The sequence below is a fragment of the Copadichromis virginalis genome, linkage group LG22 (genome assembly GCF_057382275.1).
Source record: "Copadichromis virginalis isolate Kocher_CV1m ecotype Utaka linkage group LG22, C_Virginalis_male_GT1.1, whole genome shotgun sequence".
Taxonomy (NCBI): Eukaryota; Metazoa; Chordata; class Actinopteri; order Cichliformes; family Cichlidae; genus Copadichromis; species Copadichromis virginalis.
The window spans coordinates 2974304-3000371 of NC_140638.1; the positions used below are offsets into that span (position 1 = coordinate 2974304).

Consider the following 26068-nt stretch of genomic DNA (forward strand, 5'->3'; position numbering starts at 1 on the left):
ACAAGTGGCATTTATATACAGTGTGGAGTGCATAATGTTGAAGTTCCAGTAGTGAAGCTGAGGTGTCTATGAAGTGTTCAGCAGTCTGATGGCCTGATGGAAGAAGCTGTCTCTCAGTCTGCTGGTACGGGACCGGATGCTGCAGAACCTCCTTCCTGATGGAAGCAGTCTGAACAGTTTATGGCTGGGGTGACTGGAGTCCTTGATGATCCGCTTTCCTCAGGCACCGCTTCCTGTAGATGTCCTGGAGGGAGAGAAGCCTCCTCCAATTATCCGTTCAGAGCACCGCACTACTCGCTGGAGAGCTTTGCAGTTGTAGGCGGTGCTGTTGCCATACCAGTTGGTGATGCATCCAGTGAGGATGCTCTCAATGGCACAGTGATAGAAGGTCCTGAGGATGCGGGGGCTCATGCCGAATCTTTTCAGTCTCCTGAGAAAGAAGAGGCGCTGCTGCGCCTTCTTCACTGTTTTGTTTATGTGTACTGACCATGTAAGATCCTCAGCCAGATGTACACCAAGGAACCGGAAGCTGCTCACTCTCTCCACAGCAGCGCCGCTGATGGTGATGGGGGTGTGTACTTCTCTGCACCTCCGGAAGTCCACTATCAACTCCTTTGTCTTTGCGACGTTGAGGGTGAGATGGTTGTCTTGACACCAGTGGGTCAGGGCGCTGACCTCCTCCCTGTAAGCCGTCTCATCACCGTTGGTGATAAGACCCACCACTGTAGTGTCGTCCGCAAACTTCACAATGATGTTGGAGTTGATAGTGGCTGTGCAGTGCACTCACACACACACACAAGCACTCATTCACACATACATGCACGCACATGCACACATACACACGGACGCACATGCACACACACACACACACACACACACACACGGACGCACACACACATACATGCACGCACATGCACACACACACACTCGCACACATACAGTGGGGCAAAAAAGTATTTAGTCAGCCACCGATTGTGCAAGTTCCCCCACCTAAAATGATGACAGAGGTCAGTAATTTGCACCAGAGGTACACTTCAACTGTGAGAGACAGAATGTGAAGAAAAAATCCATGAATTCACATGGTAGGATTTGTAAAGAATTTATTCGTAAATCAGGGTGGAAAATAAGTATGCACATGCACACACACACACACACACACGCACAAACTTCCCAATTCAGTGAAAGCTTCATCTGATCTTTTCTGGACCCAAAAGTGCATCGACAGGGAAGTGAGTCGAGGTTGCACTCGTCTTAGTCGCATCAGGAAGTGTGACAAGAAGTCAGGCTGAGACTCTGCTTCTGCTTTTCACGGCGTTAAAACACTTTGAAATTCTTTATTCAGCTCAAAAACCAGAGAAATAAGCAAAGTGTAATTTCTTATATCAAAGACGATCAGAAATGCAGGAAATGGAAAACGATGAATGGAATAAGGAGTCATGAATCATGTACATCTGAAACCATCACTCATGTGTTCCAGTGCAGTGGCGTTCTCACTGATGATGTCAGTGCTGCTGATAAAACACTGGGTCTGATTTAGCAGCAGTGCATTAACTGGACGTCTGCTGAGACTGTTTCTCCTTTTCCTATTGGCTGCTCTCTCTCCTAATGCCTAAACGCTCCTGTGAGGTCTTCCTCTCCTCCTGCCTGGCAGCTCCAGCATCAGCATCCCTCACCACTACAGATCAGTGTTACCTGCACACAGTCCACAGAGACTCCTGCCTGACCTCATCCATCAGCCTGTCCATCACTACGTTAAACCTCACCACCGTCTCTTAGTCCTCATACCTGTCCTGCACCACCCTCACATACGTCTCCGCCACTCTGACCTCCTCACGCAGTACCATCGTCACAGTGAAGCTCCTTCTCTGTACTCCTCCAGCCTCACCCTCAAACTTCACATCTCAGCATGAAGCCACACCGCTGCTCGCTGACAGCCGCCTCTCTTCAACAGCTTTTTCCCATATCTTCATCGCACGGCTCATCAACTTCATTACTTTGATCCACATGTTTGATCTGACCAACATTTCACACCGGATGCCCGGTGCTTGGAAGCAGCGCGGTGAGTACGCAGGAGATTGTTTATCTTCTGTAAACAGCCTGATGTTTCCCACACTCAGCAGACTTCTTTCTTTTTTCAATGAGTTTTGGAACAAAGTGCATTTTTGCACAATAATGAAACTCTCGATTAATGCTCGGACTTTTATCCGGACTTTTTTTGATTAAACTTTTATCATGATAAAATGTCCTAATTTCCCCATTAATCATTTAATTTAAAGTAAGCTCCCATACTTATTTAATTGTAAAGATGAATCTGAGCCACATTTGAATACAGCTAAAGCATCCAAATAACAGATTAAAAAGTACCGTGATCACCATCTGTGACATCGTCCTCCTTTTTCTGTATTTAATGCATGTTACATAAATCCTAACGCACTGCTTGCTTCTCCAAACATCCTAATTACACCCACGGCGTGTGGGGGAGATGGAGTGTGAAGAAGATCTTCCCGGATGTGTCCTTTTAACTCTTTTACAGACGCTTCCACCTGAGAAAGACTCCGGGGAAAAGTCTCGATGCAGGGATTTTACATCCCATCTGGTCCGGGAGTGCTACAGCATCCCCCAAGAGGAGCTGCAGGAAATATTCAGGCATCTGTTTCTCCTGCAGGAAACTGACAGCTGATTAAAGTTCAAATCTAACAGCACAAACATTTACCTGATGCTGAGGACGCACGCTTCCCTCGACAACAAGCTCCTTTTTAAGGAAGCCTTTAGAAACCCACCCACACATCACGCCCTGAACAGATAAGTGCATATACCTACAAGTGTGCAGTGCCAAGTGGCCCACATACATCTCTGCAGACTCACTAATGATGAAAAAGCAGAGCGAGTGTCCAAACAACACATCAAAGCAGAAACAGGGGAATCAGCAGGAGCGAGAAGGAGTGAAAGTTTTCGAGGATCAAAGAGCACCTTTGGAAAAGACTCCCGTCAGCTTCTTTGTCTTCTGCTTTCATGGTTTCACTGTCAGCAAAATCGGCTTTGCAACAACTCCAGCTCACTGACAGTACACCACAGCTCTGAATAATTAACGCTGTGGACTGCAGCGTGGAGGAAAATGCATTTGTTCATTGAAACTATAAAGCGTGTTTGTTTTGCCTTCAGGGAATCTGGAGGATTAAAAAGAGACGAAGCTTGAAGCTGAACGTGCACGAACGTTCCTGCAGGAGCTGAAAGTCCAGATGGACACCTTCCCCTCAAAGAGAAGCTCCTTGATGGCCAAGAGGAGGTGAGACGGTGAAACTAGCTGGCCTTGTTTCACCCAGAGCTGGGAGAAGACACGGGAGTCAAAGGTGCCAGCCCCCAAAATCTAACATAAACCCTGCAGGGTGGACAGCGATGACGCGGACGCGTCAGAGCCTGGATGGATGGAGACGTCACAGCAGAGCTATTGATCTACAGCCCGTCTTCAGCCTCCGATTTGCACTTTGCAGAGGAAAATGGAGCCAGGTATCCATGGAAACTGAATAATCGCGCGGGGAAGAGGGGGGAGAAGGCGAGCTCGGGTGCCTTTATGGTTTCGCAGAGCAATAAAAACCCAAACTGAGAACCGCAACAGGAGACGGGGTGACGGCGGGATCTGTCGCAATAAGCGGCAACAATTCTGTAGAATCGAGTGTAAGCGCTGGTGGCGGCGCGGGAGCTGCGCAAGCAATAAAAACGTCTTCCAGGTGAAGCCTGATGGAGAAGCCAACACTGCAGGTGCTGTGAAAGCAATCACACCTGGGAGGATTTTATGTGGGACTCTAACCTGGTGACAGGATGATTTTCTGGAAGGATTGTGCTTCCTTTATCTCCTCGTTTAGAACTACATCAACTTATGACTTTCCTGCTGGGCTGCTCTGTTATTGCTTTAATGCCAGTGGCACAGGGGGGTGGACTGCTGCCCATTTCAGACTAAATACAAGTTGTTTTCCTTCACTGAAGCCCTGAACTTTGCTAGATATCACCGGGAAGAAGCTGCGCATCCTGTAACTTTCACTTAGGTGTTCACTTAGGAAATGGAAGGAGTTCTGTAAACTCTGCACCAGGCCTCTCAAACTCCAGTCCTCCAGGGCCGGTGTCCTGAAACTTTCAAGTGTCCGTGCTGCAATTAGTAGGTCACTAGCAAGACTTGACTGCATGCTGAGGTGGCAATGCAGCCATTTGACTCATGTCAGCAGGCAGGCACATGGAAAAGTTTCAGGACACCAGCCTTAAATTCGTGGTGATATTTTGACTTAAGATCCACTCTGTAGTCCACATGTTGTCCTGACATTCAATCTCAAATCTCACTTTATCTGGTAAACAAAAAAACGTTTCTCAGCATCTTTGGCTTTGGTTGTTTTTTATTACGAATGCTAAAAGTTCATTTCCCATAACCTGAGATAAGCACCAGCATCATGTGCTGAGAGACGTTCCCAGCAGAAACAGTTTCTCAGTCTTATCTGTCGTCTGCTTCAGCGGCGTTTTTACAGCCACGCTGGGAGCAGCTAACGAGTTTCTTCCTCTCCTCCTTTTTCCTCTTTTTATGGCGCTGCGAACATTAAGATTACGATCTACTGTTTCAGACTACTATAAAGATAATTACTGGAGTTAGATATTTGTAGTTTTAAAGTATCACCCTGTACTGCGAGACCCTACGGCCAGGCTGAGGTGCACACTGAACGACCCTGAACGATATAAAACGAGTTGCTGAGATCGACAGATTTTCACTGCATGAGGCTGAAAACAGAGAAAACTCAACTCTGATCGGGAAGGTTTTGATGTGGCCACACCCTCCTCTCCTCCTCATCCATCAAAGCTTCGCAGCTTCTACCGGCTATTCGAGTGGGAACGCTCCTCAGTGGAGTTTCATAAATCAGGGATTTGAGGATTCATATGTACATATATTAACACATATTTGCTGTAAAACGGAGAAACGAATCATCTCACGCATGAGAAATGGGAGCAGAAAGTTGCTTTGCTTGGTTATCCAATCAAAACTTTCTACATTAATCAATTAAAATATTCATTAGAAATGAGCTCAAGAAGGCCAACAAGATAATGAAGTCATTTTAAGTTTACACGACTCGCCGCTCGGCTCTTACCAGCCATGGTGGAGATCCCCAGAGTGACTCCGATGGAAAGTTCGATTTGAGTTCCCTGGAGAATGAAAGAGAAAGAGGTGAAACGCTCATCCCGACTCAGAGTTAGCACATCGGGAAGAGCAGACAGAAGGAAATTACAGCCTTAATGCAGAGATAAGACTCTTTTTTCTTTACAGGCGACTAATTCCTGCAAAATGAGATTCAAATACTTACTGCTGCAATCATGATGGCATTATCCAGAAAGCCAAATCCAACAAAGGGGATGGCGTTGTGGAGTAAAACTGCAAATTAACAGAAGGAAAATGAGAAACGTGGAAAGCACAGAACAGATTTATTTGAATGTAACTTGGAATAATTTGCACAGTGAACAGCTTCCCTGTATCTGTGATAACGGCTTGTTTACAGGAGACCCGTTCTGCTCATTTCCACCTGCATATTTATATTAACTGGCTCTGTAAGATTATCTTTGCATCACTCAGATAAAAAAGTCCTTATGCATCTTAAACCTGGCCTCGGTGACGCCCTTCAGTTCAAGGCTTTGCGAATATCTGCTTTTTAAGGCTGCTTCCTTTAAAGAAGACTAACTGATCATCTTTGATAAGAGCAGCATCCACTGTAACAGCAGAATAGTTAATAAAGCTAATTATTGATTTTAACTTCATATTTCTATTCGAGACATTATATGTGGGAAGCATTCAAAGACAGTCCAGGGCAAAGTGTCTTAAACCTGCACTCCTTCTAATCACCAGCAGGAGGCGACTCCTCTGGCTCGCTTGATTCGTGACCTCGGTAAACATGATCATGGGCTCAAAATTATCTTCATTTTGTGAATTTCAGTCCCAGTTTGAGTTGGACAGACGATAAAGAAGGTCTGCTTATTAGCTAAAGACATGTCGTTAGCCGTGTCCTTCGGCTCAGTCGGGAAAGCAGCCACTCTTCACTCCTCCCCTCACAGGACAGGCAGACTTAATCGGTTACGTCCATCTTTTTTATACAGTATCATTAAAATCTGTCTGATTGGTGATTCTGTGCATGCATTTTTAATGTCCCGGTGACCAATGACAGTCACTTGTGAGGACACACAAGCCGGTCCTCACAAATTTGAAGCATTTTTGAGACTCAAAATGTGGTTTTAGTGTCAGGGTCACAGTTCGGTTATGGTTAGGGTAAGCAGCATATAAATACACACGTGTGTGTGCGCGCACACGTGTGTGTGTTTGTTTTAATCTCTCACCGTATCTGATCTGGGCTGCCGTCGGCGGCGAGGGCTCCACTTCATCTGAGAACAAAAAAAAAGCAAAGAGAAAATCAGAGTTTCACTCATTAACTGCTGAGGTTTGACTTCAAGTGTCTGCAGCAGCATGGAGACGCAGCCAGAGACACGCATGCACTTCTTTAGAACTTCAACTTTAATCATGGAGCTCATCAGTGTGAGGTGCAATGATTAAACGCTCACACCACCACCCCACGTTTCATTTATGCAAATATAAACCAAAAGGAATTTAAATCGAGTTAAAACACCAAGACGAGGCCACTTTTGTGTTTATGGCTCATGCTGTGTATGCTGTGCAGTGGATTCCCACTCTGAGTTGGGTGGGTCTGTCACCAGCCACAGCAGCTGGTCATTTACTTGCATTGCAGGACTAACACAGGGACAGGTGTCCACTCACAGCACATTCACAATGACTAAGCTAACGCTGATGCCTGTGGACGGTGAGAGGAAAGCTGGAGTCCTCGGAGAAAACCAACGGAGGCAACAACGCTAACCGCTGCACCACCGAGCCATCGAGAAGGAAATCCTGTTTCCAAATAACGTTCTTTTCCCCCCAAACTTGATATTGTTTCTGCTGCTCTCTAACAGCCACAAACTCAGGTATCAAAGGGCTTCAAATATGAAAATAATGCATAAAAACCACAGTTAACTACCAGCAGATTCACTGAAACTCTGCGAGAGCGGCTTTCTGACGTCCATCCACAGACTGGCTAATCTCACGTGTTGGTTTGGTCCTCTCACCTTAATTGGTGCGAGGAGCAGCAGACTGGCTGGTGTGTGGAGCGCCCTCGAGAGACGCTGAGATAACTCGACAGAAGTGTGCCACTGGAGCAGACCGCACTCTCGGCCAGAGTCCAATTACAGGAGCGGGTCGATTACTGCGACGCATCGATTTCCCGACCTCTGCCTGTGCGTCTGTATGCTCCTCACACACTAGCTTCACCAAGTTTTCCTCCTGTTCTTAGAGCAGACAGTTTTCTCTGTGCACCCTCGGCTCTGAGGGACTGTGAGGCAAGAAGCCTCAGGTTAGACTCGTTTCCCCAAAAATAATTGTTTAATAAGTTTATATCCTTAAATGTGTGCAACCTCACACAAACAATGATTCGCAGCCTCCTCAGACTGAGGCAGCATTAATGTATCGCTGGTATCACAGATACAGGTTTTCTCTGCCGCTGTCATAAGATAAGCAGATGAAGAGAAGTAATAAGAACAATATTTTATTTCTGTCAGCCCGAAACAATCAGCTGAGGGAAAGAAAATGAAGATTATTTCCTTCATTTTCTGTTTCTCGTTTTAAAGCCACACACAGAACATGATCAGAAAGCACAAACAATAAAAGATCATGGACACGAACATGAGCTGTGGATAACCTTCTTTAGTTTGATTTAGTAAACTGGATGGAAACTTAAATGTTGCTCCATGTTCAGTTTTAACTGGGAGGGCAGTGAAATGTTCAAGACCGATGATCAATATTTGATTTGGATATGCAGGAAACCAGTGCCAGCAACTGGGCTGATGGGATCCACATCCCTGATCTTAGAAACATCCTGTAGCTGCTTAGTTTAGTTGAAGAGGAGAAAATAGAATAAAAGAAACCCTGTGCCCTCCTCATTCAACCTAACATCCAATTACCACAAACCTCCAGCCTTTGTATTTGACTCTGAACAACTTCTCACGAGGAAAAAGAAAAAACATTCATACTGCAAGAAAAAGAAATCCTTCAGCTGAGGAAACCAGCGTCTACAAATTAAAGCTTCTCCGAAGGATCCGACGCTTCCTTCTGCTTCCTCACTGAAAGCTCAATAAGCCAAAGTTGCCAAGCAACAAAATCCCGTTCCAGTCAGCGAGGCCAGGCCTTAGCAACAACATTCATCCAGGAAGTAACTCGGCTGAAGGGTGTGAAGGAATGTAACAGGTACAAAATGTCACTCTTCACTCATCTTTAACACAACAGGATGCCTCTGAAGTGTAAGGAGAGCCTCTCACACATCAGCACTGACAGCTTCCACTACAACAGCAGCAGTCGATCCCTCGCAGGCATGGAAAGCACTACTGGCTTTATTTTGGAGGTGTAATATTAAAAAGGAACGACAGGTGAGAGGCTGAGACGTAAATGTGTGATCCTGCCAATCAAGCGAACTGACTGATGCTCATTAAAATTCAAGCAAATGACCAGAAAACCAACTGAACTCTGAGATATTTGAGAATTCTGCAGTGTTTCCCGCCAACTGAAGGGCTTTTTGTGCTGTCAGCATATGTGAGTTTGCTGGGACGTACTTGTGTCCAAGTGGCATGAATATCATCAGATGGTGAGCTCGAGGCGCTGCGTAGATGCCCGAGTACCTGCCAAGTTTCGTCTGACCATATGGACTCATCAGCAGGGCATTATGATTAAGGGTGTGCATGACCGGATAACTACATGTTTTAATGTTGCAGCCTTTGCTAGAAACACTAAAACACCGTAAAAAGATGCAACAATGCTACGACCACCAGCACTGGTCTGCAGTACTTTGATATAAAGACTGATGTCAGCTCGGTCAGAATAAACTGGAATATCACCAAATCAGTCGAGGTGACGTGTGACCACCTTCTGCACAGAGGAGTGGACGCGAGCGTGGAAGAAGTACTGCCCCTCAGGTCAGTGCTCAGTTTTAGTCAAATAGACTTTTTTGTGTGTTAGACGTTGAAACAAGAACAAATGAGTTACAATACACCAGCTACACACTGGCCTTTTAGGCAGACTTCAAAGAAAACAAGAATGAATGTTTGATCATGAGGTCTGCAACCGTATAGTTCTGTTATACTCTGTTGTGGTGTGCAGAAAAGAAATTAATTATTCCACTTACAGGTTTTTCCTCTGGAAATATTTACATTTGTGCTTTGTGACAAATAACTGAGGTTGAGTAGTTCTGGGAACAAGTCTGCAAAAATCCCAAACTTCACCCGATTAAATTCAGTCAACCTCACGATCGAGATCATGTTCTCTGCGCGTGCAGACAGACTGGGATCGCTGGAATCACTCATTCGGGGTCCCATTCTGACCAGTTACACTGTGCACTTCAGACCTCAAACTGGTGCAGACAGCAAACATCAACTTCTGGTTTAATTGGACCCAAGTTTCCTGTGGAGGAACATCTCTGGAGAGGCCCGTCTGGCTGCAGCGGAGACGTTTTCAGTTCACAGCTTTCAGGCCTGAAGGCAGCACGTCAGGCGTAGAGTGCGAGCGTGTATTTATGTATTTGTGGAGACCACAAATTGGAAGTTTACTATACTTGTGGGGACCAACAGCCCTTATGGGGACCAAAATCCTGGTTCCCACAAGTCTGAAGGCATTTTTGAGAGCTATGGTTATGTTAGGTATTCATTTTTCATGGTTAGGGTTAGGGGCTGTCCCCACAAGATATGAATACCTGACGTGTCTGTGTGCGTGTGTGTGCGTGTGGGATATCCACTGAATGTCAATGAGAGGATCTGGTGGAGCTGCAGGCTCAATCCGATGTGATTTATTCAGATAATGTTCTGATTATACTCGCACGCAGGGCCGCCTCGCTCTTCACACAATCACTGGAGTTTTCATTATGCAAACATCTCAGGAGCTTGTGTCTCACAATTTATTGTGTTCATCGAGAGTGTCACACTTCATTAGTAATTCATAGAGTGAGTATTTACACTTTTACTTTTAAAGAAGTCCATGCAAAGAGAAAAGAGAAAGAAATGATAATAAACTGTGTGTACTTCAGCAGCATTATGAATTGCAGATTTTGTGCTCTGGCAGCAATAATTTCCCCTGACAGATGATACACTTAAAAAAAGCTCAAACCTGACCTTAAGCCTAATTATTATAAAGCACTAATTGATCTCTAAAGTTAACCAAAACTAAATAAAAGCTTTGAGCAGGTCCAGCCAGTGAGACCTTTAATCTTAGAGCTGATCAATGAACCTATAACAGATTAATCTGAGGAGCACGGCGGTACAGTCTGCTGTAAAAGGCTGGGCCTTCATTAAACACACTTTGATCTCAGCAGCTTTCAACACTTCTTTAATCAGAGAGGCCAGCGTTCAGTTTTAGTGTGGCGATACCTCCAGTTTCATCAAACTGGGAGGGTGAAGGCCACACGTGTGTACACCGTGTTTAATCTCTGTCAACAGATGTGATCCTACATATTTATGTCGCACCACAACATCTTTGGTTCCCGTTTGCAGTTCAGGTAATACTGCTGAGTTTGTGCAGGCTTGGACTGGATGCAGAGAAACAGACCACGAGAAGGACAGAATAAATACTGCATTTATTAAAACGCAATCTGAAAACCATCAGTAATGTGTTTACATTCATAAACAATGGAGGGCACACAGAACACCATCTGCTGTGTGGAGATGCCCTGGCTACACTGAAAGCTGGCAGCTGAGCTGCCCACAGAGGCTAACCACAGGAACACGCTGGGAACACGCTGGGAACACGCTGGGAACACGCTGGGAACACGCTGGGAACACGCTGGGAACACACTGGGAACACGCTGGGAACACGCTGGGAACACACTGGGAACACACTGGGAACACACTGGGAACACACTGGGAACACACTGGGAACACGTCTGTGACGACTCGACTAAAAATCAGCAGAAGTGTTTGAGAATGCTGCTGACTTCCTGCCCTCTTCCTCAGCTGAGTGCAGCTTTGCTCTGGAGCCATTTCAAACGACGTGGAGCAGAGAGCAGCTTCTGAGTGCAATTTGATGGCACTGTAAGCCAAAGCGACTCGAGCAGAGTCTCGAGCGGGTGAGATTAGATCCAGAGCCCACATCAGAAGCAGAGCGTGACAGAGCATTGCTGAGGTGGCCGATAAATCTGCAGGTAAGTCTGCAGACTAGTTGGGATTTTGCATTCATGCAGAGTGTACGTGTCAAAGGAAAATCCAAGTTAGAGATAAAATGGACTGTTACTTACATTAAGCACCGTTTTTCACAATAAAAGTAACAATACAGGAACAAAGCGTTTGCTCTGACACTTGGAAACTCACAGGTTTGAATTTGTGGAACTAAAACGTTCCTGAAAAGCAGCACGACTCTGAACTCATCATAATGTTTCTGAACGCAGAAATATTAAAGATTAAAACAACAGAAACAAACCAAAGATGAAACGTTTCCTCTGACCTGAAATACTCTGTGTGAAAACAGCTTCAGGGTCTTTTACATTAGAGCTGACAGAACCTTTGCTGTTCTCCTCTTGAACCAAACTTTACCTCCCAGCAGCAAGCATCTAAGAACTAACCTCTATTTTCCCAGCCTTCAAATCATTTTGCCTCCTGGCGTGTGGGGAGGACCGCAGCCTCGTGCAGCCGCTGTACTGGTGACTTTGTGTCTTTCTTTTTTAGGCCACAAAGAGCGAACAACTCATTTTCACTCTTTTTCATTTTGACTTCCTTGCGCCTGCAGTGTGAGTACAAACACTGCGACTCCTGGGAAAACGTCCAGAAATAGGTCTGCCTGATGCAAGCGAAAAATTAATATCACTGTACAATCTGCCAATAGCTGCAGATTTGGAGTCAGATGAGTAAACGCTGAAGAGTTCAGCTCTCGAGTGTTTCTGCTGCAGGGTATCTCATAAAGCTGCTAATGACAGCAGTGTGAGTGGAACACAGTGTGTCAGTGTGTGATTAAATCAAACATAAGCTGACTGTGTGTGTTTGTCTGCGTATACATAATTAGACTTCAGCAGATGCAGCATCATCTGTCTGCTGTCACACTGCTGATTAACAGCGTGGAAATGCTTCCTGCGACACGCCTGACGAACACAGCCAACGCCGCAGACACAAGTAAATATAAATAATCACCACAGATGACATCGTTTCACAGCCACAGCTGGACTCAGAGAGGGATTTATGTATTTATCTATTCCTGTGGCAGATAATACGCTCCATTATTAACACTTGTGCATGCATAATATCAACAGTGTGCAGCTCTGAAGGTACAGAGCTAAATCCACCCAAAAGTGGAAATCAGGATATTTACTCATGCATTTGCATTTTTGAGCATCTTTTGTGCTCCTTGAAAACTTCAACCTTGAACACTTTCAGTGAAATGTTTCCACTGGCTCAGTGAAAATAAGACAAATGCTTACTCTCATATTCTCTGTGAGATGAAATCCTCAGGATTGGCTCCAAAATCAAACAGATTGTTCTTCTAACATTTTCTTTCTCCCAGAAACTTTTATACTGGGAACACTGGCAGCATTGGAGTTCACCCACAGGAGGTCAGAGCGCTGCACAAGCCAACAAAAAACTAAAACCTTGACTTTGTGCAAGAGCACAGTCATGCTGAAAGGTAAAGGACAAACGCAAAGAGCCGATGGCCCCGAGTCTTTTTCCTGCTCTGGTGACCTGCTGTAAGCTGCAGGACCACGCATTTGTGCAGCAGGTGGAGAAGCTGCTCACGTCAGGCTACGCCGATCTCACCGAGGGTGCAGGACAAGGACAGCCACCAGGAGCTCTGTCCAACACGCTGAAGAGGAGCAGCAAACAGAAATCTGCTGCTCGGTTTTCTCATCTGTTCCACGTTATTTGTCAAATACGGGGCGATCGTGGCTCAAGAGTTGGGAGTTCGTCTTGTAATCGGAAGGTTGCCGGTTCGAGCCCCGGCTCGGACAGTGTCCTTGGGCAAGACACCCGTTGCCTACTGGTGGTGGTCAGAGGGCCCGGTGGCGCCAGTGTCCGGCAGCCTCGCCTCTGTCAGTGCGCCCCAGGGTGGCTGTGGCTACAATGTAGCTGCCATCACCAGTGTGTGAATGTGTGTGTGAATGGGTGGATGTGTAAAGCACTTTGGGGTCCTTAGGGACTAGAAAAGCGCTATACAAATACAGGCCATTTACCATTTACCATTTACCATAGTCCGTGTGCGCGCATGTAGCAAAAAGAAGCGCACACACACAAAAACTTTTTAATTGAAGAGAGAAGACAGACCGTCCTATCAAGGATGCGGGCTGTTATGTCTCTCTCTCTCTCTCACACACACACGGAGCAGAAAGGGAAATTAACACCAACCTCCGGCCAACTGCTTCTCCTCCATCAGCCAACCTGGCGGCTCATCAACCGTCACTCAGAGGTTTCTTTATATTAGAAACTTTGCTGCTCACGCAGAGGAAAAATAATTGGTGGTGTCAGTTTGGCATCAGTCGTTTTAAAGCAACCTCATCCCCATTTTCAGCCTGGGGTCTAAATAGTTGTCATTTATTAAAATTATAAATATATATTTTAACTCAAAAGTACAGTTTTTAAATGTAATGTTGCTGAAACAACAAAGTAATAAAAATAACTAAATCTATCTGATTGAGGAATCACTCATCTTTGGAAAAGAGAGTTTATTACAGAGAAATGGCTCTTTCAAAATAAAAGCTATACTAGACGCTTCTATATTCTCAGCAGCATATTAAACATATCAGGTCCCCATAAGGAGAATCCTGTGCTAACGGCTGTCTAAATGACTCGGGTAAAGTTTGCAGCATGCGTGCTTGTTGTTTTTGTCTGCTTCCACTTGTCTTTGCACTAGGATGATGTTGGTGTAAATGTACAGTCATATTTGTTGTGTTCCCACTAGTGCTGTCAGCGTTAATCTCGTTAAAATGACGTTAACGCCACAACACGGTTAACGAGCTACCGCGGATCGCCCCGTGCGTGGGGCTGGACGGCGCCAACATGTTAACGAGCTAACTGCGCTAACACACTAGTTCCCACCCATGTAATTGAGCATTGCGTGGCACATCCAACATACTGTTTTACTTTAGTCCATGACGCGCTTACCTTCAGGGTCATACATCACATGAAAACCAAGATAGTTCCAAACGCCAGATCTGAATGAGGGTGGGGGAGGTCCATGTTGCAAGGAGAGCTTAACTTCTGTCTCGCTAACTTGCCCTGCGCTCAGTGAATCTGCGTTCGACTGCTCCGCCTAGGCTGCACTGTCGAGTGCAGATCCACTGAGCGCTCCACACAGACAGCATCGTCAGAAGGAAAGTTGATAAAATAAATTAAAAATGTTGTATTGTTCGATACACATGCATACCGAACCGAAAGCACTGTATCGAACGGTTCAATATCGATACGAGTATCGTTGCACCCCTAGTATTTTAGGCTCCTGCAAACACCCCGTCCACTATAATTACTATAATCACAGAATATGAAAGAGCAAAATAAGCATTGATTAAGTGACATGAAAAGCTGATGTGTATCCAGACACTTAATGACCAGTGATAATGAAGTCTGATGTGCGTGTGGTTTAATGATTTCACTCAGCTCAGCGGTTCTCCTGCAGACTGTTATCATTAATCTCATTTATGTGACGAGTCATCAGTTTTCTTTCTTTGTTCCATTTCAAAGCTGCCACACAGTTTTTCTAATAATAAAACAGAATAATCACATAATCTGGAGCTCTGCTCGTCCTTGAGGATTTTTAATTTATCTTTATTTTACTTTATTTACTGCTTTCTGTTTGCAGCTGACTGGGTCTCTTCACAGCTCTCAGCCTTCCTTCGTTCTGCATTTCTCCGCCCTGCTGTTCTTCTTCTCTCGCGCTCTGTTTGTGTAATTGTCAGCTTTGTCAGAGGAGACGATTCATCTCAATCTCCCTGCGTGACGGGCTACTTTGGGCTCAGCTGAAAGCGATATGATGTGGGCCTGGCAGGCGGGCCGCTGATATAAGGAGGCAGCTCGAGTTTTTAAGCGAGGGCCTAATTTATGTGCCACTCAACAGCACCTCAAACCACTTCTTCAACAGAGTGTTCATCGGCCTCAAATCTCAGAGGAAATGACACGCTACACACTCACGTCCACAGAGAGGCTGACAAGTTCCCGAGGAGGGCTGGCACCCTGCAGGGCGCGATCGAGTGGATGAGCACGTGGACATGTGCACACAGCGCTGTCTGTCATACTAGTGCTGTCAAAACATTTATTTCCTCAAAAGAAACCATCAACACAGAAATGAACCATCAGAATATCATCAATTATTCATTTTCACTATCAAATGTCTTTGTTTATAAGTTCTATAATAAAATTCTGGATGTTTGTTGATGGCCTTTGCCAGCAGTAAGGATTTGGTGTTATCATACATTATGTATGTTGAATGGAGAATAATATATAAATATAAGTAGAAGAAGAAAATCTTAAAATCTGTTAGACCTGGTGGCTGTGACTGATGGCTGCACTACTATGAGCTCTGCCTCATTCTCTGCCATGAACCATTTGACAAATACACTTACATCCATGTAATCTGTAATCCAGTATTAGTCTGGATGATTTGTTTGTCTATTTTTCAAAGACTGTAAATGATGGAGAACAGATATGAGAAGAAAGAAAGATGAAAAACTATGAAAAGGAGGCCTTAGGTCGACTATACTACACATGTAGTGTCTAGTTAAATCAGCGCTCCTGAATCTTTTTTGCGCCACGGACCGGTTTATGTCCGACAATATTTTCACAGACCAGCCTTTACGGTGTCGCGGATAAATACAACAAAATAAAACCGGTATCGGTACCAAAAAAAAGAAGATTTATTCATAACACACAGGAGAAGACCCAGGGAAACCGAGTTAATGATAAAAACCCTGAAAACCATGGATTTCACACCTGAGTCTCAACTCTCGCGGCCTGGTGCCGCTCCGTGGCCTGGGGGTTGGAGACCGCTGAGTTAAATGATTAATAAAAGTTATTACATACAACGGATCCTTTACAAATTAAATGTGACCTTGTACTCTGAGGATATTGTTACAAATTTGTCATTTTTCTATTTAGAACTGATGTCATCCCTATAATAATCAGAATCAGAATACTTTATTGATCCCTGGGGGAAATTATTTTTTGTTACAGTGCTCCATTTTAAACCAACATTAAGACAAGACAGACAATACGCTAACTAAGAATAGTACAATATATACATATATATACATACATAAGTCACTCATAAATAAATAGTTGGAAAAGAAACATGTGTAGTTGTAGCAGCAAACAGTGTGTTAAGTGGATGCGTTGTACAGGGAGATGGCCACAGGCAGGAATGATTTCCTGTGTCGTTCAGTGGTGCATCATGGGTAATCTCAGTCTCTCACTGAACGAGCTCCTGTGACTGACCAGCATGTCATGGAGTGGGTGGGAGGTGTTATCCAACATTGTCTTTATCTTGGACAGCATCCGCCTCTCCGACACCACCTTGAGGGAGTCCAGCTCCATCCCCACAACATTGCTGGCCTTACAGATTAGTTTATTAAGTCTGTTGGCATCTGCGACCCTCAGCCTGCTCCCCCAGCATGCAACAGCATAGAGGATCGCACTGGCCACCACAGACTCATAGAAAATCCTCAGCATTTTCTGGCAGATGTTGAAGGACCTCAGTCGCCTCAAAAAATAGAGACGACTCTGGCCCTTCCTGTAAAGTGCTGTAGTGTTTTTAGCCCAGTCCAGTTTATTGTCAATGTGTACTCCAAGGTATTTATAGTCCTCCTATAAACTCCTATAAACAGACTATTTATAGTCTGTTTATAGTAATAAACAGATACATACATAAATATGCAAAAAACTTGCAACATTTTTAGAACTGTTTGCTTTTTGGTTACACACAGTCCATCCTTCATATACAGTCTATGACTACAGCTTCTTCTAGTTTCATCTTTTTAAGCCAATATGTAATCAGAGCTGCCTCCATCCAGCACTAAGCTGATGTCTGAAGTGAGGGAGCATTGATATTGTGCATTAATAAGCAGAATTTGTAGGCAAACAAACAAGAATCCCCCCCCCCCCCCAATGTTCGCTGCAGCGACACTCCACGTGTCCTAATCCCACTAATTAACTCCCTGAAGATTTTCACTTCTTGAATTCACTGCAGGTGTCACCGGTGGGAAATGTGCTCAAACCTGGAGAAAAGAAAGCCTTAGACGCATTAGCCTCTAAAACGACTTCTCTGAGATCAGGGGATATTTTACTAGCAGTTTAGCACAGCTGGTATGGTAATATATATGTTTATATAAAAGCTGCATCAAAATCTGTATCAGCAACACGGGTGGGCAATATAGGCTCAAAATTATGTCATGATATGTTGAGCAAATTTAAGACAGAGGTTCCTGAAGTAGCTCTCGCTCTCATGCACGTCTGGGTTTGTCTGGTTGCTTAAGGAAGAAACCACACGGCTACTTAAAAGCAGTTTGGTGTTGTATGATTTTGTTCATCTGGCCAAATTATTTGATAAAAAAGACCGAAATGCACAGCAGACCCCGAGTGTGACCCATTCATTGCCTGGTCTACGTGCTGGTTCGCTGTATGTGTCGCAAACTCAGTGCACAGAGACAAATTATAAACTGAAGCGTATGGAGGTCACGTCAATCCATCAGGCAGGTTCACTGAGCAGCACCATAAACAGAGCGCTCTGCTCTGCATTCATGTGAAGGAAATGTCCGTCACACTTTTCAGTCTGACCACTGAGTGCACTCAGAATGAGGAAAATGCAAAATACTGAAACGTTCCCCTCAGAATTCTTTCAGTCTTTGTTCAGACAAACCTGATGGTGGCTTCTTTTTTTTTTTTACTAACGAAGTTTCAATTAGTCAAACTTTAAATATATTTTTGTTTATGAAATGGGAAAAATAACAGGAAAATTCTGACTTTTGCTAAATAGAAAATCTTTATGCAGACCGATCGTGCTCGTGTGCGGGCAGAGGACCAACAGGTGAAGTAAAAGTAATGTTCTGGCTCCTCAAGGGTCGCCCGAGCTATTATGTGGTGATAAATAGGTTCATACAGTATTTGTTTTGGGGGGCATTTTTACACTGTCTGTTTTATTTTGACATCCTACCAGAAGCGGGGCATCTCACTACTTCCTGTCTAACGGTAGAAGGATAATTATCTACTCCTGTGCCTGCCTATGCTGTGTACTAAGCCAAAACCGTCTGTAAGTTGGCAGTAATGTTGTATCTTTACAAGCGTGTGTTTGGTGCCAACTGTCGTGAGTTACTTGCGACTGTTTATACGTTAGCTAACGTTAGCATGTTTAGTTTTGCTTTACTTTGTATGATAAGGAAATACAGCCTGATGTTTATAGGTCATAGAATTTTCTAATTGTAAAAAAATGTTTACATATGTCAGCTTACACATGAGATTTTGTGTCTTGTTTTTCATTCATTCTTTCATAAAATCCATGCCATGCATCCAATTTGAAATAAAATACCAGAACGAAACAACGGTGTGGTTTTTCTTTGTGAGATGATGGTTATCCACAACGCCTAGTTAAGTGCGAGGTCATGAGTAATGTTACTGAAGATGACTACATAAGTGCCATTTGTTGTTTCCCGGTGTAGAGAACAACACAATATAAAGTGAGATTTTCACTCTGGACTGAAACACAGGACAGAGAGAAGTCTCCAGAACTAACTTGTGGTTCGTTCACGCCACAGTGAAGCATCCTTCGCCTCAAGTTTATTTATTTGCTCTGACAGCCAGCACGAGGAGTACAGCAGATAACTGTTCTCGCCTCTCACCCAGTGTTTATTTTTATCATTTTGCAAAAAGTCTAAACATTGTCAGCACTATGAAAGTGAGGAAAAGCAGCAGCAGTGGCATGTACTTACATTTCTGTGATGCACATAGACTATGGTATTATTATGTACTATAATGTGTAACAGTACTGTTATATGCAATACAAAAGCTTCTCCAATAAATGCTCAAAACTCTGCTGCTGGTGGCAGAGAAGCCCCTCTGTTTGCATTCAATTAGTTTAATTAAGCGTGCCAACACCTTTGTTTCCTCTTCAAAGGATTTGCAACTTTGGATATTTGCTAATTCCTAAAGCTAAGCCTGGGTTTGGATTCTTTTAAACACCCTAGCCTCCAGGCTCTGTGCAGTACACACACACAAAGCTGTGGCTTTAAATCAATATCCCCAAACAGCAGAATGTGTTGTTCTGGAAGAAGCACATCACAGTGACACTTGCTGCCAATGCACAACAACAGTCCAACACTGATCTGTCCTCCCACTGCCGATGCACAAACATCTGCATCATCTGAGCCGCAGAGTGCTGACCTTAGGACACGTTTTACTCCTTTAAATCCTCATGTTTACTCCTGGTGGTTTCAGGTATCATGACAAATGGCCTGTTATAAGTCACTGATCTCTCAGACTGCTACCTCACCTTGTTTTATAAAGTTCACAAAAAAGCTTAAAGCTAACGGTAGCTTCTAGCAGGGTGAGTTAGAAGAAAATAAAAGAATGCATCGTCTCTACCTTTAGGACTCGCAGTGCTAAAATGAGCTCCTAACAGAGAACTTCTCTGCGGTCACTGCCAGTAAATGTGCACCAGTATTTTAAACAGCTACAGCAGTGAGCCGCCATTAAAGAGGATGGTGATGTTGAAGAAGCTGGTAAGATGTTCAATCACCTCATTAATAACACAAATAAATATTTTAGTAACATCCAGTATCACTGTCTACAAAACTCTACTGTTAGACTACTACCACCTTTAAAATGCAGTTATGGATCAGTCTTTTAGATTAATAATCAGCAATGAAGTTAATGTTCACAGTGTGTGAGTGAGTGGAAGTTCCACAATCCCACGCCATCTCTGCGACCAAAAATGTACGAGCAGAAATCCAACATGTGAATAAAGCTTTGTTTTTGTGTCTTTGCTCATCAAAACAGTTTAGAAAATATATTAAAAAAAACTTCAGCTGCCTCTATCGCCCAGCAATCTCTCAAGAACGGTGACATCATCCAGAAGTAATGCGGTCAATCGTTCTTATTGGTTTCATCTCATTTCTTTCCAGAGAGTTGCTCTCAGCATCGTTCTCAAGGGAAAGTCTGAGGAGTTAAAAAAAAAAAAAAAAAAGCTCCTGCCAGCAGGATAAGAAGCAACATCCGTACAGCTCCTGCTGTTTTCATCTACACGGGAGGATCGTTTCAATGGACAGCAGCCACACTGTGAAAACCACCATCATCTACTTCAAACCCACATGAGCAGCAGAGTCACACTGTAATGCATTTTAATTGGACTCAGTGGATCATCCAGTCCAGCTGTGGCACACAGTTATACACAGATACTGCAGATACAGATGTTCCTTTAATGTTAGAACTGTGAAACACTTCAAATAGAATCGTTGTGGTGCTTCGTGTTAGTCCACTGTAGCAACAATGTAACCAAAGAACTACACCAATACCAACTATAAGACACCAGTTTATGCACTTTGTTGTGGTGTTGTGGTTGTCGATAAGCCCTTTCAAGGGCAGTAAGCCAAGAATCATCTTTATGAAAAATAAAGTAACAGCTGAACTATCTGAACAATGAGCAAGCACAAAACTTTAACGTCACAGTTTTCCTGCACATTAAAATTTTCTGTACTCAAATGAAAATCACAAGCGCTGTGATAAAATATTTAACGGTTTTCTTTACGTGGAGCTTAATTATGTTTGGTGTTAACATGTAAACCAATCATGGTTGCACATGTTTTTAAACCTTTATTTAACCAGAAAGTGAAACTGCTCAGATTAAGAACCTCTCGTTACAGTCGCTTGGCTCAAAACAGAAACGGTGAACTTGGTTCTCAGCTGTCGGGACAAACTGTCCAGTAACAGAAAAGGATTCAGCCTCCAGACAGAAGGGTTTGAACCCTGGACAGTAACTGTGAGGCAACACTGAGCCAGGGAAAACCCTGGACGTGATACACGGGACGCCAAATGCTCCTCGTATGCAAAGCCCAAAATCCACCAAAAACCATATTAGAGCTGACATATCAGTGCATCCATCCAGGAAATGAATTATACAAAGCAAGTTATTTTAGCTTTTTCCCCATATTTTGAAGAGCATGATGTCATTCACAGTCAATATATGAGTGGACACCTGACTTTCATTGTCAAAGTCCAAGTCACAGTTTAGTTGCGTCTCTTGTCTCACTGCTGCTCCACTGTGATGGACCGCTGCTGTCCTCCTCTGCCGTGAGCTGGGGTTGCTCTCCAACCATCACCTGTAGCAGATGCAGGTTCTGCTTCATGTCCTGCAGAGCAGAACAATAACCAGCAGCAGCAGAGAATGATCGGCCACGCAGCTGATCATAGCACTCTGTTATTTAACGGCCCTTTGCAGAAGAACAGCATATACCGTCTGGATCAGCATGCCTCCTTTTGAGCAGCCGCTCACCATTACGGGAAAACAAATCTATGAGTGACGCTGCTTCCCACGCTTTGAAGAGCAGGTGAAATGTAATGACAGTCTCATCCTCGGTACTGCACAAAACAGCTCAATATTTTCCTCATTTTAAAATACCACGAGTCAGTCGGGTTCAAAGTGGGCTTTTTAAATGTGGCTTTAAAAGAAATCTTGCTGCGAGTGATAATTTCCATCAGTAACGGAGAGTTTAATTACAGCTTAGCAGCAGCAGCACATCCACATTGCTAATTTATGCCTCATTATTCATGGTTTCCTAACAGCTTCGTTTTTATGTTAAACTAAAGTAATGAAAAGTGTGAAAACACGTCTTTGCATGTATCACATTATATGTGACTTGTGTCACATAACAGCACTCTAAGCCCACATTTCTATCAGACTGGTACCACATGATGTCCTCAGAAAGCATCAGTATCTAATTTAGTTCACCAAAAACAAACTGAGTTACAAGAGCATCATTAGTCACAATCTGTTGCTGCTTGAAAATCTCTAAATGTCCTTATTAAGTGTGACGACATATTTAATGGTGCAAATTGAGTTTGCAGCATAACTTCAATTTATTTCTTTGGCTCCTGGATGGGAACTGCTACTGGCTGCCAGTCCGACGTTATTGCACATGTCACTGTTTGTTTTGGAGCGACCGAGTGGTCAGAGAGTCTGCTACACAATAATAGTCCCAGTGGGATGTATGCAATTCCACAACTCACAACAACTCACTGCTTTCAGCTCGAGGCTTCAGGACCCAAGGCTGTCGAAAAATGACCTCTGGTTCAGCTGGACTGCTTTTTCGATGGATTTGGAGGAGACGGTCTCCGTGCGGTTGTTTTGGTCCGAAGCAGACTGTGATTACACAGTCAGTCATTACAACCGCACCTAATGAACCAGAGGTCAACACTAAACAAACTAAACAGGCCGACAGTGTGGAAACACCCGTAGTAATGTAGCAGTAACGTTACCTTTACGCACCCAAGGATCCTGAAGATTCAAGTTTGGCATTTACATAACTGAGATCATCATTTTAGGTTTAGGTACTCAATGTTCCTTTTCCCCCCTCTCGAGTGGGTTCCTCATCACTAGTTGTTACAGTTTAAACTGCAGTCGGTGTTTACATGGCTTCAACTTTGCATCTTTGAGGCCTGTCTGTGTTGTAGCTTCCTGAAACAGCAGAGCGAGCTCGTGGTTTGTAGCCTTGCAGACGGAGGGTTAGTGCACCAGGTCTCGTCCAGTTCGGATGGTGGTCCGTGCCTCTGGGACTTATGTCGTTGGGCTGCAGTGTACACCACAGGTTGGTTGCACCTGAATATGAGTCTTTGTTGGCTTGGAAAAACAAGGACTTCACCCAATGTGGGAAAACACACTAGCACTAACTGATGGATATGAAGTGCAAGGATTTACGATAACAGCAGGAGCCCATGATGCCACAGCACAACATGAAATACAGATGTGAATCTACCCTGGTTTATGACAACTCAAAACCTTTGTGACAAGCCAACAATCTGCAAACCATCAGATTACACTCACAGCGCGCCTCCTGCATTAACAGGGTTCCCTACAAGAAGATGTAATGTGTTAACAAGCCTGGAGACGAGCTCAGAGAAAATCTTTCAGAGTTTCTCGCTGTTCCTCGATGGCATTTAGCTCATTAGCTGGAAAAGTAATGGGCGCGGGGGGACGGGTGGGGGTCTGAGCTGCAGACAGTTGCTTATTAGAAGACGTTCGGGGCCAAACCGGCCGTCTAATTAATATGGAAGATGGTGCAGAAGAAAGAGGTGCTGCTTCGGTGCCCGACTACACCATCACACTGAAAAAACACATTAGCCAGTCATCTGAAACCTGACATACTTTTACTAACTTACTTTTACTGCAACTTTTTCCATTTGTTGTAAGAAACTCAGAACACTTTCATATTTAAGGCTTTTCTGGTAGAAACAGTGGGAAGAGCAACAATAACAGGATTGCCTGCTTCTACTTTTACAACTGAAAAGAAAGCACCGCACTTACAAAGAAGTTCAATAGCAGTTTAAGCATCAAGTAAGTCTATGAAGAAAGGAGCTTCTACGAAGCTGAACTGTGGTGATCCTTCTAATTCTGAAAGGAGATTAACTGTTTGGGTCAAACTCTCCCAAGAGGCGCTCAAAGCGCTCTGCTGCGAGGCTGACATTCACTCATCTAATGGGACAAAAAGACATTTAAATAGTGACCTTTAAAACTTTCTGGGTGCTTAAACAAAGAAAAAAATAGTTAAAGAATTAGAACTCACGTCCACTCCCCCTACACGAATCCGACCGGTACTTGTGTGTAAATACCAGACCAGTATAGAAATAATGGTACCGGTTTATACGTTATTGAACATGAAATGATATGAAAACCTAAGCAGCAGCTGAACAGATGACGGGGGAGTCAGGCATTGCTTTCACAGCAAACCAGGTTTTGAAATAAATTCATAAACATTAATATTAATATACTACCCATAACAAGCAGCTCTGTATAAACTGCATGTATCACTCACAACTAACACGAGGGGGGGTGATTAAATGTAATTTACTATTAATGCTGAGCTGTTGGTGACGAGATGGCGAGACAGGAAGACAGAGACACACCAGAGCGTTCGCTTCACCTTTACAGCCTATTTCAGTGAGAACTCACCACACAACCCTGTTCACCAGAGTTCATGGTGCTGTTCTCTTCTTCTTTTTCTATGTTTTTAATAAACATTTCGAGCTAGAATGAGCTAACCTACAATAATCTGCAGTTAGTGGACAGAAATGGACTCCAATCAGATCCTGTTATTCAACCTAAAGCAAGCGACCACTTATCAGTGTTCAGTCAGTATATTAGTGTACCCTGTATGAAATGTTGGCTCCTATGATTGTTTCTATTCTGTTAAAAAAATCCTCATAAAAGAAAACTTCAGTAATTCTGAGGAATAACTTCCTGGTTAAATACACCCAAACATCAGTAATGCAGTAGCTCATCCAGCCCACAGTCCTGGCTGTGGCGCATCTTTACGTAATATAAAAGTGTCATATCGCACTGCCGTTGCTATAGTAACTCCACTTGTTTACGTTTCCTGGTGCACAACAACGAAACAAAGCCAACCATGTCTGAGAGCGAGAGCTGCGCATCAGCCTCTGATGTTACTTCAACAAACACAGAAGACTGTGAAGGTGGAAGCAACAAAGTGGCAAAAACACATCTGTGAACACAACGAGGCTACGAAGGAGGAGGTGCAAGCAGCTGGTGACAAAACCAAACTGCACTATTTGGGCTCCGTGTGACAGAAAAAGCAAACAGTGGGTGGAAATCAGTGACGTGTGGTGGGAAAAACAGCACGTGAGAATATTGTACTGATCTAAAAGATATTTAAGGTTAAGTTACCTATTGTTAGACTGTTATTTTAGACTGTTGCTTACATTTCCCACCCAGCTGCTGCTGTACTTGCATGTACTGGATATACTGCACTACAACGCTGCTGCTGGCACTGTGTTTCAATAGATTCACATTTGGAGTTCGGTAGTGTGTCATCAGTGACAACAGCTGATTTTTAAAAACAGGAACACATCATTCATTCACTAACACTCAAAATGCTGCTGCCTGTAAACTGGTTTTGTATTTTTTTCCTATATCATCATAAATAATCTTCATCGAAATGTTCCTAAAACACTGATATAATTCTGAGGCTGAAATCACCCACCCCTCCTCACAGTCCATTACAGTTCACAGGTTATAAAACTGTAATGTGTGAAGTTTTCTTCTCATTGGTCGGCTGCAGAGGGTTAAAGTCCACTGTGTGCAAGTTTGACTAAAATCGAACCAACACTGGAGGAGAAATCATTCTCATCAGCTGTAGACAGACTGTGTCACGGCCTCATTGGTCCTAATTTATTAAGCCTGTCATTTCATTACTGAGTCACTGGGTTGCTGCATCCTGTGGTTATTTATAGTCCCACTAGTTCCTCCTTTGTGATACATGCCCTCAAACATGGAGTGAAGCCGAGGGCAGACAGCTTAAGATAAATAATATCAACCAAGCTGATGGTAACACGTAAGGTTCCTCTAAATTTAATAAAATCCTCCCTGAACTGAACCATCGTCCTTGCAGCTTCTACCCCGTATAAAGTTTCTCTGACTGAAGATGATGAGTGAAAGTGAACGAGTCAGAGTGAGAGAGGAGCCAAAGCATTGCTGAAAGAGAGAAGCTGTGCAGTGTGCGATACCTCCATCCACCCATCCACCTTTAAATCAGGGGTGGGGGAACTCCAGGCCTCGAGGCCCGGTGCCCTGCAGGTCTTAGATGTGTCCTAATCCAACACAGCTGATTTAAATGGCTAAATTACCTCCTCAACATGAGGCCTGGTAGCGAACTAATCATTTGATTCATGTATGTTGACCCAGGGTGAGATCTAAAACCTGCAGGACCCCGGCCCTTGGACCTGGAGTTCCCCGCCCCTGCTTTAGATACTGGCAGTCAGACCAGATCACATC

The 26068-nt window shown here is 43.9% G+C and overlaps 1 protein-coding gene across 1 annotated transcript in view; it reads right to left on the minus strand.

Moving 5' to 3' along the window:
• The window catches only part of tmem65 (transmembrane protein 65), a 39619-nt gene that overhangs the window by 6921 nt on the left and 6630 nt on the right, over positions 1–26068 (minus strand). The window contains exons 2-4 of the mRNA XM_085446324.1: positions 6361–6405; positions 5340–5407; positions 5127–5181 (exon numbers count right to left, since the gene is read on the minus strand). Of these exons, the coding sequence (XP_085302450.1) occupies positions 5127–5181; positions 5340–5407; positions 6361–6405 (168 nt within the window). The remainder of the gene's footprint in view (positions 1–5126; positions 5182–5339; positions 5408–6360; positions 6406–26068) is intronic.